This window comes from Canis aureus, chromosome 1, assembly GCF_053574225.1.
Source record: "Canis aureus isolate CA01 chromosome 1, VMU_Caureus_v.1.0, whole genome shotgun sequence".
Classification (NCBI taxonomy): Eukaryota; Metazoa; Chordata; class Mammalia; order Carnivora; family Canidae; genus Canis; species Canis aureus.
This window is the reverse complement of record NC_135611.1, coordinates 109,808,346-109,829,317: the sequence shown is the minus strand read 5'-3', so window position 1 is coordinate 109,829,317 and position 20,972 is coordinate 109,808,346. Positions and strand designations below refer to the sequence as shown.

Below are 20,972 nucleotides of genomic sequence, written 5' to 3'. Positions count from 1 at the left end.
CTTACCACCCTACCACCCAACCAGAGCCAGAGTTCTGATCCTTCTGCCATTTGAACATCTGCCCCCTCGCCATTCTGGGTCTGGCCCCTCCTCTTCCTCCCTGGTCTCTCTTCCCCTGTTCTGCTCTTATTCACCATCCATGGGGAAGCACAAACCTGAGCCTGTCCTTCCTCTGCTCCAAACCTGCCGTGGCTCCCCAGCACCCTCAGGAGGAAGCCTAAGCCCCTTCAATGACCTCACAGGCATTGGTCCCTCATTTACCTCTTTGACTTCAACCCCCATCAAGCAACATGTTGGGTCCTCCTGACACCCTGGCCTCCTTGCTGGGCCTCAGATACAGCAAGTCCCTTCCTATCTCCTGCCTTTGCACTTGCTGTTCCCTCTGCCATGAATGTGCTTCCCTAACTCTGGACTTAGTTAAATTATCCTCATCACTCAGTCTCAGCTCAAATGTCACTCCTGGGGCCACGTCATGTTACCCATGCACACGTTCTGTAGTGTACACTTGTTCATGCAGGATGATCTGATAAGTGTCTGTCACTCACACTAGATTACGAGCTCCAGAAGGCAGGAACCTGGGACTTTCTGATCATCTTCTGCCTCTGCTTGAAATATTTCCCATTTGCTTTCCCCTCTCTCCACCCTCCTCAGCTTCAAGGTCTCAGCACAGATGTTGCCATGTCCTGGAAGCCCTTCTGGATACCCAGGCTGGATCAGTTATCCCTTCTGAGCTCCCACAGTCCTCTGGCTCCCCTGTCCCGCCCTGCCAACTCTGGGTCATCACTGTTGGAGACAGGTCAGTTTCCTTTACTGGACTGTGAGCCCTGTGAGGGCAGCTCCTAGGCTATCTTGGTCATTGCTATGTCTCCAGAACTCTCTAACATAGGATGAGCACAGAGAAGACACTCAGTAAATACCTGAATGAAACAGACTGAGCTCACAATCTGGAGGAATTGTCAAAACCTGGGACAAGACTCAGAAAAGGGAAGTGACATGCCCAAGGCTACACAGCAGGTCTGGGACTTAATAGAGATTTGAACCCAGGCCAGCTGAGTCCAGAAGCCACATTCTAAACTGTGCTATTCCCTGCCTTCTCCCTGGCTCTTCCCTTCCCTGGGACCCTCCCCACCACCACAAGCCCTCCCAGACCCATCCTCTCAGGGCCCAGGGTGGGGACTTACTGTGGGGTGTGTGGCCTGGTGTGCTGGGTGCGTCCTGGAGGATGACTGGCATCAGGGCCTGGCGGATGGCGGTTTCCCAGCCCCGGGCAGCCTCAGCTCCCTGCCCACTGGGCCCCCCTGGGGCCCCCCCAGGCGTCTCGCCCACAAAGTAGGTGACATTAGCAGTGACAATCTCAAAGCAGTGGGGGTTGGTGCCTGGTGGCACAAGGCTGAAGTTCTGGGCGGGCTCCACGGTGAGGATTTCTGACAGTGGAATTTCCTGGCAGGAAAAGAACCAGCACCAATGAAGATGCCAGGCAGACCCTGGGGCTTCCCACTTACTCAGAAGTGCATATAGAATCCATTATCAGTGGGAAAGGGCCTGCTTTGCATAGAGTAGTCAGAAAAGGCCTCCTGGAAGAAAGTATGTGAAGCAAGAGATCAGAAAGGTAAAAAGAGGCCAGCTGGTGGATGGTGGAAACAGCATGTGCCAAAGCCCTGAGGTGGGAAAGGCTTCTGTTCAACCTGTTCTCTTCCCATTACATGGATGGTGCCTAGCACACAGGAGGTATGCCAGGTTTGGTGAACAAATAAAGTTAGGTCATGAGAGGGGGCCACGGGCTTTTCTTCAGGGCCCTGGGGAGCCATGGAAGGGTTTTTTGTTTTTTAAAAAAAGATGTTATTTATTTATTCATGAGAGACACACAGAGAGAGGCAGAGACACAGGCAGAAGGAGAAGCAGGCTCCCTACGGGGAGCCCGATGCGGGACTCAATCCCAGGACTCCAGGATCACACCCTGGGCTGAAGGCAGGCACCAAAACACTGAGCCAACCCAGGCATCCCATGGAAGGGTTTAGAACAAGGCAGGGGGAGGTTTCTGGCTGTATGCAGAGGGTGGATGGGAAAGGATGGGACTAAGATAGGAGATCAGGAAGGAGGCTGAGGGGGCCAGATGGAGGGGAGGGGACAGAAAAGAAGGTGCAGGGTAGGTAGGTGCAGAGGGAAAGAGCATGTTTTGAAAAGTTTTGGAAGAGAAAGCGGGGGTGGGGGAGTGTTGCATTAGGGGGAGAAAAGAATTTTAAAAACAAAAAAATGAAACAGGGACAGACACAGCTAATAAAAACAAGAGATAGAGACGTGGTGGGGATGGCATCTCAGTGTGGCAGAGCATACAGGAAAGATGAGAAGGCACCCCCCACCCCCATCCCCGTGGGAAGCCGCTCCAGAGCAGGTAACCCCGAGGCATCCAAGTTTTATTTTAAGAGCAACGGGAGGGTTCTGGCGGTTTTATCGGCTCTTCTGGCTGCTATGTGGGACAAGAGTGTGGGGGCAGTGCAGAACCAAGGACCCAGGAGGAAACTGCCCGGCGCACAGGCTACCAGGGCAGGTGGTGGGGAAGACTGAAAAATGACCCAATACTTCATTATAAAGTGAAAACGGGACAGGGAGCTCCGCACGTTAGCTTCACGGAGGTTAACTTGGAATGAGGGCAGCAGCCCCACGGCGACGACTAGTCTATGAGGCCTTTTACAGGTGCCAGACTTGAGGTGCGGGCAGGTGAGGTAAGCCGCCCGGGTTCCCCAGCTGGGAAGTGGCGGAGCCAGGTGGGGCCATGTGGGCCCTTTTGCTGGTGACAGGCAAGCAGGGCAAGCAACTGGAAGAGGAGTGGGAGGAGGCGGTCTGGGGGAGCCAGGGGCCAGAAGGCCCACCTTGTAGTATCTGTTGGTCGTGTTGTTCTGGAAGAGCGTGATGCACTTGCAGTCCAGGCGCCAATAGTGCCGCTTCCTCTGTAGGGAAAGGTGCCCCAGGTGAGATGGTCTGCCCTTGGCGCGCTTCGCAGAGCCAAACCCCGCCCCCAGAAGGCCCCACCCTTCCGTCTCTTATCTCCCACCCCCTCTACCCTAGCTCCGCCCCGCAGTGGGCCCCGCCCTTTCCTAACTCCAGCCCCACCTCCATCTCGTCCCCTTCTCGAGTTGGTCACGCCCCTCCCGCCTTAGCCCCGGCTCCACCCCACCTTGCCCCGTCCCATGACCTCTCTCCAACTTTAGGTCAGCCTCCACCAGGCTCCTCCGCCCCTATCTCCTGCCCCACCCCTATCTCCTGCCTGCCCAGAACTGGCCCCGCCACTATAAACCCTCCCCACCCCACCCTCCCGACTTGACCCTACTTGCCTGGCCCCACCCTATATCACACCCCTACTTAATTACCTCCAGTTATACCTCTAGCCCGCCCCAGCACCCGCTGATCCCATCCCCTATAACCTAACCTCAGGTCCTTCTCGCCCCTGCCCCTAACTCTAGCTTCCTAGTTGCGGGTCCCACTCCTCCCCTGACCCTGTCCTTAGTTCCGCCCCCTTAAGAGCCCACCCCTCTATTTGTAGCTCCGCCTCCAGCTCGGCCCCGCCCATCCAGCCTCCTCAGGCGGACCTTGCCCCGCCCCTAACTCTGGCCCCGCCCCGCCCACTCACCAGCGTGTCCTTGTTGCTGTAATGAACCACCCAACCCTCGCGCAGGGTGGTGCTAGATTTCCGTGTCGTGTGTCGCACCGACTGCACCACCCTCATTAGGGGGATGTACCCCAAGGAGCTGAGGGAGAGGGGGAGGGGAAGAGGATAGAGGTTACAAGTGGAAAATACGCATAAGCACCTGGGGCCGCAGGGCACATCTCTGGGCAGCGAGGAGTGGGGTTTTTTTGGCCACACTTCTGTGGTTTCCACATTTCCCATAATGGGGAAGGGGACTCTTGAGAGGGGCACATTACAAGACTGGATTGTGAAGTCAGGCAAATCACCTAACCTCTATATACCTCAGTTTCTCCACCCAAAGGGGTAGCTGTGAGGAGTGAAATCTTTCTGAGGAGTTTACCACAATGCTCGGTACCCAGTGGTCCTCTGATAAGTGCTAATCTGTACTGAGCCCAGTGATTGTGCGGCCAGCTGTGTGATACTGGGCAAGTGACTCAACCTCTCTGCCTCATTGCCCTTATCTGGCCACATGCTATTGTTACAGAGAGGAAATGAAGCCTGAGAGAGTCACAGACTTGCTCAACTCCAGAACCAGCCACCTCTTGATCCCTGCACTAAACCAGGACTCAGGTGGCCTTGGCACTTCTCTTTGCCTCTCTGAGATTTGGTTTCCTCATTGGTGAAATAGGCTGCCTTTCCCAATACCCCCACCCAAGTCCATCAAGATCCAACTCTGACAGCTTCTTACTCCGTTACTAAACACTCCAGGAAAGACCTGGCAGAAAGGGAATTTGAACCTCCAGGCAGCTTGGGTCAGGTAACACCAGTAAGAAACTCTCTGACATCATCATGACCTGCATATTCATCTCCCCTCTGGCCTGGTCTCCCATCCCCTTCCCCTTGCCCTCCTTGCTCCAGTCACACCAAGCTCTGTGCTGTTCCTGGAACAAGCTTGGCCCTACCACAGGGCCTTTTCACTTGCTGTTCTTTTTGCTTGGTAGGCTCTTCCACTCACTATCTTTCACATGTTTCCTTTCCTCTCCTCCTTCAGATCTCTTCAAATGTCACCTCCTCAGAGAGGCCCCCTTTAATGACCCTAACTAAAATAGCATATCTTCATTCTCTGTCTGCTCTCATTGCTTTATTTCTATTTATTTTGATAGCAATTATCAATACCTGATGCTATGGATGCATCTGTTTACTACCTGTCTCCCCAACTACAGTGTTTGCTTTATGAGGCCAGAGAGTTTCCCAACAGCTGTGTGGTTGGGGTCCTAGAACCCAGTAGGTGGTCATTAAGTGTCTACTGATGCACTGTGGAAGTGGCTCACCCTTCTCCCCACGTTTATGCCTCCCTCACCCTGTGAGGTGAAGTTTTAGCTCCCTTTCTCTTAGTAATTATTGGCTGAAGCCCCTGAGCCTCAATCTTCTAACGGAGGAATGGGGACAGCGATCCTTATGTTCCTTCTGAGAAGGATTTAGTTCAAGAAAAAATAATTAGGGGTGCTGGGTGGCTCAGTGGTTGCCTTTGGTTGGGTCGTGATCCCGGAGTCCTGGGATCAAGTCCCACATTGGCCTCCCCGCAGGGATCCTGCTTCTCTTGCTGCTTGTGCCTCTACCTCTCTCTCTGTGTCTCTCATGAATAAATAAATAAATCTTAAAAAAATACTTATACATTGATGATGGTTTCAATGCACAGGTTACCCTCATTTACATATGTATTACTGTATTAATACAATGTACTAATTGTGTATTAATATTATTCTAAAACATATTTAAAAGTAAAAAAATTTAAAAGATGAGAGTAAAAGTAAAGAGAAATGAAGATGCAAACATTTTTTCCCCATACCCTGGAATGGATCACCTCCCAACCTCCACACTTTGGGGATTCAAGAACAGAGTACCAGGGAGGATTCTCTTTCCATCTCCTCAGTGTTTACAACCCAGCAAGCACTTGATCCACATGATGTAATGGAATTTGAAAATTGCCCTGTGAGACAGGTGCCATTACTGCCCCAGGAGGAAACCGAGGCACAGGGAGACGTGACCAGCAGTTTAAGTGGTAGAGCTGGGAGCTAGCCTTGATGCTCTTAACCTTTAGCGCCCCGTGCTCCCAAAACCCTGCTGCCTTCCTGCCTCCTGGACACACAGGCATTCCACACCCATGCCTGAAACCAGGCTCTGTCCTAGGCACCTGGAGAATGGACCTGACCTGACATCTACCCACCAGCTCCTTGCCCCCAAGCACTTGAGCGTATGGGCTAGAAGAACTGAATAAATATGAATCCCATTTATAATGTAAACACATATAATTAAGCCAGTTATTTTTCAGAGCTTCCATGCCAGAAGAAAGCCACTGCCTGTCGGGTCCTTGGGGATGGTTTTCCCCTTCCCCTCATTTAACAGATGAGAAGACTAAGGCATCTAAGGGAAGGGACTTGCTTAGGCCATACAAGTCAATCTGAGGCCAAAATGGTTATAAGAAAGTGGGTAGTTTCCCTTCCTTTCTCAGATTTAAGTATACTGCGAGAAGAGCTAACACTATGGAATGCTTACTGTGTGCCAGGCACTATTTTAGGTATTTCATTTCTATTCATTCACTTTGCCCTTACAACAATCCTTAAAGGTAGATCTTCCTGAATCCCCATTTTACTGATGAAGAAAACTGAGGGCCCAGAGAGATTAATCTCCTGCCTGAGGCGATATAGCAGTCCTGTTCTTACTCTCTGCACTGTCACTTTGCAACACAGACTTTCTGGAAGGGCCTGCCAGCAGCTCATCCCAGTGGCATCTTCAGAGAGAGGAGCTAAGCAGCTAGGAGACAGGGAAGTAGGAGGGTTTGACTAGCTACTAACTTTGTGTGTGTGTGGAGAGGGGGGGGTTGGTGCAAAAAAGTGGTTTGATTAAAGCACGAGGACAGGGGCACCTGGGTGGCTCAGCAGTTGAGTGTCTGCCTCTGGGTCACATTGTGATCCCGGGGTCCTGGGATCGAGTTCTGCATCAAACTCCCTGCAGGGAGCCTGCTTCTCCCTCTGTCTATGTCTCTGCCTCTCTCTGTGTGTCTCTCAAGAACAAATAAATGAAACCTTAACAACAACAACAATAACAAAATGCATGGTAACAGGACCCTTGGGCAGAAAGAGTTGTAACTATCTACCTCTTGAATGATTGTATTAACAGTTCCCCCCAAAGAATTACTATATATATATATATATATTTTTTTTTTTTTTTTAAGAATTACAATATAAATTAACATCTGCTTCTATGAAAACTTTCTAGCCATGTGCATTTTTCAGGAAAAAGGGAAAATTAAAAAACAAAGTGTGGGTGTCTGGGAGTTTTAGAGGGGGGGGCTGTCAACCCACTGTAGAGATAGGAAGGGTCTTCCCTGAAGGATGCCCTGGGTACCTCTCGGCCTTGCCTCCCTCGCCTTCCTCCTCCTCACTGGCGTGGAGGGCATTTTCTGAGTGGGAGCCTGGGATGACCCCGGAGTCGTCAGATTCATCCATGAGGGAGCTCTTGTCAGCCTCGCTGAAATCGGTGGCCTCCTCCATCGGCACATCTAGGGGGACAAAGGTGTTAGAAGGGCCTCTGCCCAGTCCCACCCCACGCCCCCCTTCCCACTCAGCCCACAGCCTCTCACCTCCGTTGATGAGTGCTTCCCCTAAGCAGTCGTTAGGGACACGGGTGGCACAGCGCTTGTGACAGTTAAACTTGCAGTCTGGTATGAGGACAGGGAACAAGCGGACAGGTGGGAGGGGAGAGACAGGTCACCTGTAAGGGTTGAACCTTGACTCCTAAACCCCAGGCCCAAAAGATTCTGCTTTTGCTGTTTGGGGCAGGAAACCTAGCTGAACCTTCTCTGGTTGTCCCTCTTTGAGTCTAGAATATCTGGGACTGGGTAATTCTTTGTTGCAGGGGCTGTTCTGTGCATCATAGGTGTTTAGCAGCATCCCTGACCTCTACCCACTAGAGGCCAATAGCACATCCTCATATGATTTTAATTTTTTTTTATTCTGCATTTCTAAGACTCCAGATTTCAATGTCCAAGTTTCTAGAACTTGACATATCTATGATTTTAGACTGATAAGGCTCCTTGATGTCCAAGGTTTTAGGGTTTTCAATATCTAAACTCTAGAAATCAGTGACTCTATAGTTCTACAATTTCTGGACTAGAAATCAGTGACTCTAGAGTACTACAACTTCTGGACTGTGAAGCCTCCAGAATCTGATGATTCCAAGGTTCTAGGATTCCATACACCCGAGATTCTATAATTTCATGTTCCTATTGTTCTTTAGCTCTGCACATCTAAGATTCTAGAATTTGACAGTTTTGACGAATTCTAGAATTGGGTGAGATTCTAGAATTTTAAGTTTTTATATATCTAGATGTCTGGTTTTCTAGAAATTTGATAATCCAGAGTTCTGTGTCCTAGATTTATGGGACTCTAGGATCTCATTTAATGCTTCTAGGCTTTTATTATTCTCAAATCCCATGGTTCTAAAGTTCCAATATTTCAAGAATCTATAATTTGGTAGTTCTAGGATCTATGAGTCTGAAGTTCTGTGGTTCTTTTTGCTGAATCCTAGGATCCAGAATTCCTGAATCCTAGGATTCCAGTTCTGTAGTTCTAGAATTCTCAAGTTCCGCAGTTTTAGAATGCCACAATAAGTGGCTTATAGATCTAAATTCCTAAGGTTCTAGAATTCTAAGTTTCAACTGACTGAGGTTCTAGGATTCCAGAATTCCAAAGTTTCTAAAACACCAGGATTCAGGGCACTCTTCTGAGGCCCTGTGCTCCTAAGGATCAGAATCCTGGGATTTTTTTTTTTTTTTTTTAAGATTTTATTTTTAAGTTATCTCCACACCCAACATGAGGCTGGAACTCACAACCCTGAGATCAAGAGTCATAGGCCCCACCAACTGAACCAGACAGGTGATCCCATAGTACTGGGAGTCTTACATCCTGCCACCAGCCCAGGTGAGAGAGGTCCCAAACTTCTAAGTGTGTGTGTGTATGTGTGTGTGTGTGTGTGTGTCAGGACCTTCTGACCCCCTCCATCACCCCATGGGGGCCCCGCTGACCTTTGCACTGCAGGCCCTGGCGAAAGAGGCCCTTGAGGAGTTTCTTGCAAGCCTGGCAGACGGTGGGCCGTGTGTAGCTGTGGATGAGGAATGTGTGCGGAACTTTCACCTTGGAGAGCAGCATCTTGTCCAACTCGATGGGGCGGCCCGTGTAGGAGGAAGCAGACGATGAAGAGGAGGAGGATGGGGGGCGACGAGGCAGGAGCTCCATGGTACTACGGCTCTGGGGTCAGCAAGATGGGAGGGGACACATTAGTGGGTGACCCCGTGCCTGGGCCCTGTTGCCCGCCCCCAACCCCGGCCTGCCCACTTCCCAGCCCCTCACCAGCTCATCAGCCATGCAGGGCAGGGACTCAGAGGTGCTGAGACGCACAGAATGGCCACTGGCCAAAGATGTGGACGATAGGCGCCTCTTGCGGGCGCCACTGCAGTTGTTGGGGATGCTGAAGGCACAGCGCTTGTGGTAGTTCAGTCCGCAGCCTGCGGGGGGCGCCAGATGATCAGAGACTTATTCTCGCCAGTCCTGAGCTCTAAAGCTCCGCCCCACCCTCTTTGCCTTCTCAGTAGATTAGGAATACCGCAGCTGTCTCAGGAGGGCCCCCTAGTAGTGCCATTAAAGTCAATGAAAAACTATAAAAACCCAAATCAGGTAGAAGTGCTACTGGCCTAGAAGGTTCTGGGCCAGTCACCAGGCAAAGAACCATGAGCAGGTGAGGTGCTTGCTAAGGGCCGCAGGAATGTGGACTGGGTAGTGGCAGAAGGAAGCCACAACCACCGTACCAGTTGCACAAAGGAGGAGCGTACTAGCAATGACTACTTCTTCCTTATTCTGATATATGTGCACCAAATATTTTTATCTTCTTCCTTCTCTCCCCTCATCATCTAACACAATACTTATTATTTTTTTAATATGGTATTGGTCCAATTTTAGTTTACGTGCCGCCGAAGGGAGCACCATATAACATTTAAATTACAGGGTATTGAAGGAAAAGTGTGAACACACATTGTCTTCTGGGGAAAGGGTTAGCACATTTTCAATTGTACTCGGGACGATTCTATTATATCAGAAATAAGTATGACTTTATGGTCATTTCTTTCCTAATTTATCTTTTTTTTTTTTTTTCTTTTTTTAAATCCTTGTCCATGAAAGAATCAGGCTCAGCTTATTTTCTTGGTGGGCTTCCTGAGCACTTGCTCCAGCACATCTCCAGTGATTCCAAATCATTCCAGGATGGCTCCCTGTTCTGCAGTGAAGAATGCTCCTCCCACCTTTGGAAGCTTCTTTGGGGCCACCTTATGAAGCCTGTCTTCTGGTAGCCCGGCTATCATAGGCTTTCCTGAAGGTGGTGCTTTGGGAAGAGCTTCAGGTTGGCAAATGACCTTTGCCTACAGGAAATACTTCCCAATGTTGGTTTTTACTCACTCCTGTGCTTCATAGCACTTCAAAATCTCATCCCTGACTCCCTATGTGAGTATCAAGGTAGAGTCAGACTCCCATCAGAAGGTGTTAACGGCATTAGGAACAGTCATTTGTGATTCCTTTGGAACCACACAAACGAAGACCATCATCTATGATGTTGAGCCAATGAAGTCTGTGCTAAGGATGTCCATTGGAATGGATGACATGAGGGGCACCTGGGTGGTTCAATCAGTTGGGTGTCTGGATCTTGGTTTTGGCTCAGCTCATCTCAGGGTCTTGAGATTGGGTCCTGTGTTGGGCTCCTTGCTAAGCATGGAGCCTGCTTAAAATTATCTCTCTCCCTCTCCCTCTGCTTATCCCTCTTCCCCCTTTATCATGTGCATATGTGCATCCTCCCTCTCTAAAAAAAAATTAATGACATTGCACAGTGATGGTTACATATGCCAAGACATTAAGAGTTGGATATGGTTTGTGCATGATGGCAGTACTGACAGCAGCTCTGAACGCACTGAATCGGTTTTCTACAGGTCTGATGTGGCTGTCATCCCTAGAGCCCTTAAACGCCATAGGTATATTTAGGGCTGCCTGATAACAATCCCAGTCAATGCTCATCTGCAACACAGGGCACTGAAGACTCAAGATTTCCATATAAGCGTGACCACCACGAAGCTGGAGATCCTCAGATGATGGAACATAAGAGAACACTGAACAGTCAATGCAGGTGCAGATAGTCCTCATGGAATGGATGGTCTTCAACTGTTGTGTGTATAGTCAAGGCAGCTTTGTGGCTTTCATCTGCAGGCAAGGTGAGATCTCAATGTTCTTGCTCAGAAGTGTCAAAGATGGGAAGAGTGGACCTGTGGAACCTTGAGACATTTTGGTTATTGTTCACCCCTTTATTTTTATTTTTAAAGTATGGTTTAAGGACAGGTGTATGAGTGCTTGTAGACAGAACATGTGGTCATCCCCTCAAATCCATATGTTGATGCCCTAACCTGCAATGTGAATGTATTTGAAAATGATCTTTTAAGGAGGTAATTAAGGTTAAATGAGGCCATAAAGGTGGGGTACTGATCCCATGCTACTGGGGTCTTTGTAAAAGGGAGACACTTGAGAAACTGTTGTGTCTCCGCACACCATGTGAGCTACCCAGAGAGATGGCAGCCATCTGCAAGCCAGATGGCTTGGTTCCCACCAGGAACCAAGGTTCCCTGTCTGAACCTGGATCTTAAACTTCTGGCCTCCGGAACTGTGAGTTATAAATATGTGGTGTTTAAGCCACTTGGCCTGCGGTATTTGGTTATGGCAGCCCTGGCACACTAAGGTGCCTGGTCAATAGGAAGCGGACTCTGATGGTCAGCTTTATGTGTCAACCTGGCTAGGCTGGCAGCCCCAGTAATTCAGACACGAATGCAAGGGTTGCTGTAAAGATATTTCGTAGGTGGGATTTAAGTGCACCATCAGATGACTTGAAGTGAGGGAGAGTATCCTAGTTAACCTGGGTGGGCCCGTTTCAGTTGACAGGTTTAAAAAGCAGAGTTGAGATTTCCCAGATGAAGAAATTCTGCCTGGAAATAGCAGCTTCTGCTTCTGCCGGGTAATCCAGGCTGCCCTTTCTGACCGGCTGCCCTTTCTGACCGGATTTCAGAGTAGTTTAGCCAGCCATCATCCTGTAAGCCAATTCGTTTCAAATATCCTTTAATATACACCTCCTATTGACTGTTTCTCTGGTTGTTCCCTGTTATATAGGCTCCACCTTCTTCCCTGGGCACATTCCCCTTCTCCAAATTCGGTGCCTTACCCTTCCCTCCTAACCCTTCCCTCGGAGCTCCACCTCAGGCTCCACCTCCAGAGCGGAGCCCCGCCCCGCCCCAAGCCCCGCCCCCAACACCTCCCCCAAGCGGCGCCTCTGGGCCTTACCTCTCCCTCGAAGCCCCGCCTCCTATATAGGAGCTCCACCCCCGCCGCACCCTGGGCCCCGCCCCCTGCCCCTGGGCCCCGCCTCCAGTCCCTCTACCCTCACCATCACACTTGAGGCCCTGGCGCACCAGGCCGAAGAGCATCTCCCCGCAGTGATCGCAGAAGGCAGGCGCTCGGTAGGAGTGCACCGTGAGGGCGTGCGGGCGGATCTGGAAGTCCTCGAAGGTGGCCGAAGCTGCAGGCAGCAGGGAGGGGGTGGATGGGTGAGCCGGGGCAGCGGGGTATGTTCCCGGGGCTCTCACCAGCTTCCAGGCGGCAAGGTTTCATCTTGCCTTCCTTCATTTGCTCGCATGCTATACTCTAGAGGGTTCCAATCCCAGCGTCTCCACTGGGCAAGACACCTAAGCCAGGGACTGGGGAGTTATTTAGTGGGTACGGATTTTCGGTTCTGCAAGATAAAAACACTCCTGGAGATAGTTGCATGACAGTGTGAATGTAATTAACACTACCTAACAAGAGACTTAAAAATGGTTAAGATGGTAAATTTTATGTATATTTCACAATTAAGTATTTTACTTTACTTTTTTAAAGATTTTATTTATTTGGCAGAGAGAGAGAGCATAAGCAGGGGGAGCTGCAGGCAGAGGGAGACGCAGAAGCAGGCTCCCCCCTGAGCAGGACGCCTGGATCCTGACCTGAGCTGAAGGCAGACACTTAACTGACTGAGCCACCCAGGTGCCCCACAATTAAACACTTAAAAATAAAATTTAAAAATACGCATGCCTGGGTCCTACCCTCAAAGTTGCTGATTACTTGGTCTAGGATGGAGCTTGAGCATCTAGAGAAAAGACCAAATACCTATGTATCTCAGTTGTCTCATCTTCAAAATGGAAATCCAATAAACATTTACTGAGCATTGTTCTAGACTAGGGACACCACACAGAACCAAAAGACAAATTCCCTGCCTGGCCTCTAGTAAGGGAGGCAGACAACCAAAACAAAGAAAATAAATATTCTTTTTTTTTTTAATATTTTATTCATTTATTCGAGACACAGAGAGAGAGAGAGGCAGAGACACAGGCAGAGGGAGAAGCAGGCTCCATGCAGGGACTCAATCTCGGGTCTCCAAGATCAGGCCCTGGACTGAAGGCGGCGCTAAACTGCTGAGGGCTGCCCGAAAATAAATATTCTTATTTAACAATCACCCAGGGTTGCCTGGATGGCTCAGTCGATTAAGTTTCTGCCTTCAGCTCAGGTCATGATCCCAGGGTCCTGGGATCAAGTCCCTGCATCGGACTCTCTGCTCAGTCTGCTTCTCCCTCTCTGCTCCTCTCACCTGCTCATGTACTCTCTATCTCTCAAATAAATAAAATGTTGTTTTTGGTTTTTTTTTAAAAGGGGCCACCTGGCTGGCTCAATTGGTTAAGCATCTGCCTTCGCCTCAGGACATGATCCCCAGAGTCCTGGGATAGAGTCCCACATGGGGCTCCCTGCTCAGCCCAGACTCTGCTTCTCGCTTTCCCTCTGCCCCTCCCCCTGATTGTGCTCTCTCGCTCACCTCCTCTCTCTCTCTCTGTCAAATAAATATATTTTAAAAATCTGGGATGCCTGGGTGGCTCAGTGGTTGAACATGTGCCTTCGGCTCAGGACGTGATCCTGGAATTCCAGGATCGAGTCTCAAACCAGGCTCCCTGCATGGAGCCTGCTTCTCCCTCTGCCTGTGTCTCTGCCTCTCTCTCTCTCTGTGTCTCTCATGAATAAATAAATAAAATCTTAAAAAAAAGAAAAACCCCAGCCAGTGTAGGTCCAAAGTTCCCGATTTTAGTACTGTACTTACTGCCTCTTGGAAATGTTTAAGTAATAAAATATACAGTAAGTGTCCACTATACTCAAGTAATTATTTAAAAAAAAAAGCCTCTCAAGCAATTCGTCTCAGTAATGGGACAAATATTTATTGAAAACCAATATAAACTGGGTACCCTGGAAGACACAAGTCAGCCGAAACAGACACTTGCATGCTCTCATTTGATGTTCTTTATCTCTATACGTATAACTTGGCACTTTTCCCCAGGGTAAAATTATTTATATATATATATAAATATATATATAAATATATATAAATATATATATAAATATAATTTGCACATTATGTATATTTATATATTTAGATTACACATAATGTAAAATGTATATAAATATATATCATATATGTATTATGTATGCTTATACATAATTTATTAAAATATATAATGTAATTTATATGTATATTTGTATATTATATATATAAGTATATGCAATATATATATATTTATATTCCAGAAATAAATAACAACTACAAAAAATTTATGTACAACAAGCTAGAAGTCAATAAGTGCTTAGCAGAAAAATTAAGGGAGAGAGAGAAAGTACAGGATGTCCAATTTTAAATAGGTGGTTGAAGAGGGCCTCCTTCAGGTGTCATTAGGGCAAAAGCCTGAAGGAGGTAAGGGTATGAGGCATGCAGGTATCTAGGAAAGAACATGCCCACTATCACAATAGTATTCTTTATAGATTCTTTTTTTAAAGGCTAAATGAATCAACATATGGAAAACTCACAGTGCTCTTTTTTTTTTAAGTTTTTATTTTTAAGTCATCCTTACACCCAATGTGGGGCTCGACCCACAACTGTGAGATCCAGAGTTGCACACTCAGAGTCAGCAAGGTGCCCTGTATTTTTTTGTTTTTATGTTAAAACATTTTTGCGTGTCATCCTTGTGCAGGGGCCATGCTAATCTTCTCTGTATCGTTCCAATTTTAGTATATGTGCTGCCAAACCAAGCACAAATTTAAAAAAAAAAATTTAACCTGAGCTATTTAAACAGAGAACATAGAAAGTACTCAATAAATGTTAGTTTTTAAAATTTTTCTAAAGATTTTATTTATTTATTTCAGAGAGACAGAGCACCAGCAGGGGGTGAAGGTAGGGAGGGAGGGAGAGGGTGAAGCAGCAGGGAGCTCCATGTGGAGCTTGATCCCAGGACCCTAGGATCATGACCTGAACTGGAGGCAGACGCTTAACCGACTGGCCACCCAGGTGATCCTGTTAGCTTTTAAAATTTCATTTTTGGACTAATTCTCTTTTCTACCCCGAACCTCACCCCTGAATTTCAGTCTAATATTGAGCTTTTTTCCTTGTTATTGTGTAACAGAAAGGGGACTCTCTTCTATGTGCCAAGCACTGTTTATACACTCTGGGTAAAGTTATGAACAAGACAGATTTATACCCCACTCTCAGGGAGCTGACATGTTTGGGAGAGACAGACAGGGATCGCAAACATACAAATAAGGAAATTTCAGACACTGGAAGAAATAGCATTCAAGTTCAACTCCAAATAACATGAAGAAGCTAGCTATGAGAAAAAGAGGTGGGGAAGGAGGCACTGAGAGCCAGTGCAAAGACTTGGAGATGAGAGGAAGGCTTGGTTTGTTCAAGGGACAGAGAACAGGCAAGCATGGCAAGAACAAAAAAATGTAAGCGGGACAGTGTAGCAGGTGAATTCTGGGAACTGGCAGGGGCCAGATCATGGACAGCCTTAAGGCCATATTGAGGAGTTTCATTTTGTTCCAAGGGTAGTGGGGAGCCATGGGAGAATTCTGAGCAGTGAAGTGTCATGATCTGATTTACGAGCTGCTGTAACACTCTAAGCAGGGGGACCAGAGGAGGTAGTAAGAAATAGATTCAGGATGTATGCTAAAGGTACGACCACTTGTTTTGATGACAGATCAAGCAATGGGTGAGAGGAAAGGAGGAGTCATGGATGCCCCCAAGATTTGGGGCATGAGCACCTGAGTGAATGGTGATGACTTTCACCAAGATGCAGAACACTGCTGGAAGAAAGGATGACAAAAATCAAGATTTCTTTCTTGGACAGGCCATATCTGAGATGCCTAGAGCTGCCAAGTAAAAGTCAGGGAGACAAGCTATATGACCAAGATTTGGATTTAGCAGAGGGAGACCTGGATGAATACAAATCCAAGAGTTGGCAGCCTCCACGAGGGTATTTTTTTTTTTTTTTATGATAGTCACAGAGAGAGAGAGAGAGGCAGAGACATAGGCAGAGGGAGAAGCAGGCTCCATGCACCAGGAGCCCAATGTGGGATTCGATCCCGGGTCTCCAGGATCGCGCCCTGGGCCAAAGGCAGGCGCCAAACCGCTGCGCCACCCAGCGATCCCCACGAGGGTATTTAAAACCTGAAAAAGATCACCAGGGCCATACATCCAAACTTCTGCTAATTGCCATCCATTCATTCAACCCATTCTACTGAGCATTGCACTATGCAAGGGCTGGGGGTGGAAATGCAGACAAGAATAAGGCAGGTACCCCCCTATCCCCCGTGCTCCTAGAAGAACCTTGAGCTGTCCACTCCTTTGAGGTGCTGAGTTTGCTCATCTCTCAGATGCAAACACCCAGTGGGTGACTAGGTTCTGGCTGAAAATAGTGAGGTACAGACTTCATCTAACCCTTCAGAGTGTGATTTCTTTAAAAAAATATACTTTATTTATTTATTCATGAGAGACACACAGAGGGAAAGGCAGAGACATAGAGGGAGAAGCAGGCTCCCTGCGGGGAGCCCAATGCTGGACTTGATCACCAGGCACTGCAGTGGAAGGCAGATGCTCAACTGCTGAGCCACCAAGGCGTATGAGTCTGATTTCATCTAGCATTTCAGTGGGATGGAGGCATGGGCATCAGAATATTTAACATTCTGTATTCGGGTGCCCAGGTAGCTCAGTGGGTTAAGCATCTGCCTTCAGCTCAGGTCATGATTTCAGGGTCCTGAGATAGAGCCCCTCATTGGGCTGCCTGCTCCTTAGGGAGCCTGTTTCACCCTCTCCCTGCTGCTCTACTGTCTGTCTGTCTGTCTCTCTCAAATAAATAAAATCTTAAAAAACAAACAACAACTCTATCAAAGTAGAACAAACATCTAGAAAAAGACACATCTCAAGTGCATGGCTCACCGAACTGTCAAACTGCACACACTGTGTCACCAACATCCTGATAAATAAATGGAAGTTTAAATCAATCCCCAGAGATCTCCCTCCTGCCCCGCAGGTGATGGTAGCGATGCCCCTTGCGGAGGTGGAGAACAGGGCACCTTCTCAAAGGGCATTGGCCACCCTCACTCCTAACTGTATCCATCTCTGTGCTTCATAAATGGAATTTTACAATACGGAGTCTGACGTAGCATCTGCCTTTTGGCATTAAGTTTGTGAGATTCACCCATGGTGCTGGACATCGCCTACATTCTGTGCTGAGCAAATTCCACTGTGTGCACAAGCTATATATTCACCCATTCCGGGTCGGTAGCACATAGGGGACTAACTTGCAACCAGGGCTTTGAACCACTGGCCCTGACTTTAAAAACGTGTTTCTGGGCCCACCTCTCCTCTCCCTCCGCCAGATGTCCTGCCCCCGCTAGAGGCTGCGCCCCCCCAGGCCCCCCGGCCGGCCTCCGACGCTCACCAGATAGCACCACCTCCACCAGGTCGCCCTCCTGGATGTCTCCAACCGAGCGCACCAGCTGCAAGAGGTTGGCCGACGTGGGGTCATGTTTGAAGAGAAGGATCTTGTCGTAAAGACCGTAGAAGCCACACTCCGGGAACTGAGGGGCGGGAGAGAGACGGAGGTGGTGACGGAAAGGCTCAAAGGCTCGGCGCTTGCCTTCAGCAGCCGTCTAGAACACTCCAAGGGCAGGGCCCGCAGTTTCCCCCGGAAACAGAGACCCTACAGCCCTGCGCTTCCTGCCTGCTGCCTCCCAAGCGCAGCGCAGCTCACAGCTCCCGCGGGCAGGGTGCCAGGGCCCCAGGTGTGCGGGGAGAGGGCGCCAGCGGAGTTTGGTGGCTGGACTGGGAAGCTGAGGTGGGAGGGAGTGTGGCTCTGGGAGCAAGAGCACTTATTAGAATTTGCAGGGGGTGGGGGGAAGGAGGGGTGCTAAGTGAACACCCCCTCCTTTATGCCCCCACCCCACCCCAGCTTCCTTCCTGGATCTATTGTCCCTGTTACCTGGCTCCAGGCCCAGCACTGGGGTGGGGCCAGCTGGAAGAAGGGGACTTAGGACTCAGGGAGGGGGTGGAAGAGGAGGGGTGACAGGAAAGCTAGGCTCAAGGGAGCTGGAGGTAGGGAGGGTGCCCCCCACCCAATGTCCAAAAGACCCAGGTGTCCCTAGCAGGGGTTGGGGGGGGCGGAAATGAAACCTGGTAGAACAGAAAGTGAAACTGCCCAGGTGGAGCAGCTGGAAGGAAGAAATGGGGCCCAGCCACACCTGGACAGAAAGGATAGAAAACCAAACTGGGGTGAGGCCTGAGGGAGGAGGCTGAAGATTTGGGCAGTAGACAAATTACACCCAGGGGACAATCTGCCCTCTACCCCACCCCCACCCCATATGTTTGCCCCAAGAGCAGGCTGAGTTGGGTGTGAAAACTGGACCTGTGGGTTTGGGGGTTTTGGTGGAAGGGCCAAGGAAGCCCCATATTCCTGTCTGCTGGGAGAGGGTCCACAGGTGACAGGGACTCCCTGGGCCTTGACTGCTTGTGTATGTGTGTGTCGGGGGGGGGGGTCTGTCTCTAGGCTGTAAAATGGGGGAGTACGCCTAGCTCCCAATGTTCCTCTGAAGACCCCCAATTCATTTCTGGGGGTCTGAGAAGATTCTGGAATTTGGACATTTGGGGATTCCAACATGCTCACATGATATGATTATACATATATAAAATCTTAGGTTCCAATGTATTATCATGATATATTTTAGGATTTCAATAATCTGGATCAGCAGCAGTTTGATATTTTAATGTTCTGGGCATTTGAGTATCTTACCATTAAAGGATTTCAACAACCCAGCATTCCAAAATTCTAACATTTTAACATCTAGGATTCCAACAACCCAGGAATCTGATATTCTACCATTTTAATGTTTTAGTATCCCAACAAGCTAAGATTCTAATGTTTAAACACTTAATCTTTTTTTTTTTTTTTTTTTTTTTTTAAGTAAGCTTTATGCCCAATGTGGGACTCATGGCCCTGAGATCAGGAGTTGCATGTTCTACTGACAGCCAGCCTGGTGCCCCTGAACACTTTAATGTCAGACGTGTTCAATTACCTAGCAGTTGTGTATTTGGACAATCTAGAATTCTAATATTCTAACATTTTTACAATCTAGAATTCCAACAACTGAGAAGCCCACTAACCTAACTTTTAACATTCTAGAATTCACACATTGAGTTCTACCTGAATCCCTCTTGCCAGGATTCCCAGCTTCCCGCCATGATGACCCTGGTATCCAAAACTAAGAATAGGGTGGGGTTGTGAAGGCCCGTTTTAATAGGCTGGAATCAGACCTCAGGGGGTGGGGACACTGTGATTAGGAGAGGGGACAGAGTCCCCAGAGCCTCTAGGGGATCCAAAGAGGTGCCAGCCCCTCTACATACAGCTCAGGCCTGGGGCGGGGGCAGAGATTGGGCTCTGAGACCTCACTTGCCCTTGGCAGCTAGCGCAGGCACCCACACCCACACATGTCACCCGATAGCCATGGCCAGCTCAGCTTCAATTTCTACTGTTTCCACAAAATGGGAGGTAGGGGATGGGCTTGATTGGGGAGGTTCCCCATCTGCTGCCCCACCTGCCCCTTCCTCCCCACTTCTACATCTATCTGGCCCCTCCTTTACTCCCTGCTAGCTGCAGAAAACAACTACATGCAGGGACATGCAATTTGGGGAGGCCTTTGGAGCACCCCACCCCTGCTCAGGCCTCCCTCAAAGGCTTAGTGGGGTGAAGAGGCAACGGGGGACTAAATGCCCCATCCACACACCCCCAGTCACCCAAGGCTTAATGTTCCTTCTTCCCCTTCCCCTGTGCCACGCTCCAGGCCACCCCTGCCATCGCCCCCCACCCCAGACCTCTCCCCAAGCTGGATGGGAAGAACCCTTCCCCTCACCTTCTGGTCCACGATGGAGCAAGCCAGCTGCTTCACATGGGCCAGCTCAGAGGCGGTGGGCAGCAGCACAAACTCACGGGTCAGCCCGATCTGGATGTGGAAGGAGACCCCGGAGCTCGGAGCTGGTACCTGGGCCAGTAGCGGTGGCGGCGACTGCAACTCCAAGCCGCAGGGGGGCGGAGGGGACCCCGGCCCGGGAGAGCCTGGGAGCCCGGCGAGATGGGAGGGGGAGGCGGCCATAGGTGGGGGGAGTCCCGGGACCGGCCGCCCGGCGCCGGCCGCCCGGCGCCCACCCGGGATCCGGCTGAGGGAGCCCGAGCCCGGGAGCCCCGGGCCACTGGATTCGAGGGCGCTTGGAAGCTGGTGGTGGGAGCGCGGTAATCCCGGGGATACGAGAAAAGAAATCTAGCAGGTTGAGGGCACTTGCGGATGGCGGGACCCTGGGAAGTTAAAGAAATGTAATCTAGTGATCAGACACCCGGGAGTCATGAAGGAGAGATCTAATGGCTTGAGGGGATCCAGTTATTGAAAAAGTCCAAGAAATCAAGAAAATCTAGTAGGTCGGGATCTCAGGGATCAGGAGAGCTCAGGATCAAAAAGCCCCTTGGAGAGAGAAAGGCTTGAAAAGGGAGCAGGGGGGATCCCAGAATCCACTGGCTCTAAGACGAGGATCCAATGAAGAAGGGGGCTCGAGGGATTCACCAGGCCTCGGGGGTGAGGATAGGAAGTCGGGGATCGAGTAGATCCCAAGGATCCGACGGGCCCGGGGATGGGCAAAGGGATCCCGAGGGCCGGGGTGCTAAGGAGGGAATCTCACGGGTCTCAGAAGTTGGAGAAAAGTTCGGTCGTGGGCCGCGGAGAAGGGGGCGTTACCGGCGGCGGTTGGGGGTGGGGAGGGAGGGTCGCCAGGCGCCGGGAGCCGGTGGCTCTTTTTCCCCCTCCAAAGTTTAACT

The 20,972-nt window shown here is 49.6% G+C and overlaps 1 protein-coding gene and 1 non-coding gene across 3 annotated transcripts in view; both read right to left on the bottom strand.

Annotated features, from left to right (window-relative positions):
* The window catches only part of PRKD2 (protein kinase D2), a 34,895-nt gene extending 13,923 nt beyond the window's left edge, over window positions 1-20,972 (bottom strand). Inside the window, exons 1-10 of one of the 2 annotated variants that reach the window (XM_077847595.1) lie at window positions 20,020-20,972; window positions 17,556-17,694; window positions 12,155-12,286; window positions 9,037-9,191; window positions 8,712-8,934; window positions 7,269-7,346; window positions 7,034-7,187; window positions 3,629-3,746; window positions 2,871-2,948; window positions 1,182-1,440 (exon numbers count right to left, since the gene is read on the bottom strand). In XM_077847595.1, the coding sequence (XP_077703721.1) occupies window positions 1,182-1,440; window positions 2,871-2,948; window positions 3,629-3,746; window positions 7,034-7,187; window positions 7,269-7,346; window positions 8,712-8,934; window positions 9,037-9,191; window positions 12,155-12,286; window positions 17,556-17,694; window positions 20,020-20,259 (1,576 nt within the window). In that variant the 5' untranslated portion in view covers window positions 20,260-20,972. The remainder of the gene's footprint in view (window positions 1-1,181; window positions 1,441-2,870; window positions 2,949-3,628; window positions 3,747-7,033; window positions 7,188-7,268; window positions 7,347-8,711; window positions 8,935-9,036; window positions 9,192-12,154; window positions 12,287-17,555; window positions 17,695-20,019) is intronic. The other variant, XM_077847606.1, reaches the window with a different exon arrangement.
* LOC144289059 (U6 spliceosomal RNA) lies at window positions 14,766-14,872 on the bottom strand. The gene has a single exon (XR_013357124.1). It is a non-coding gene; the product is annotated as a U6 spliceosomal RNA (small nuclear RNA).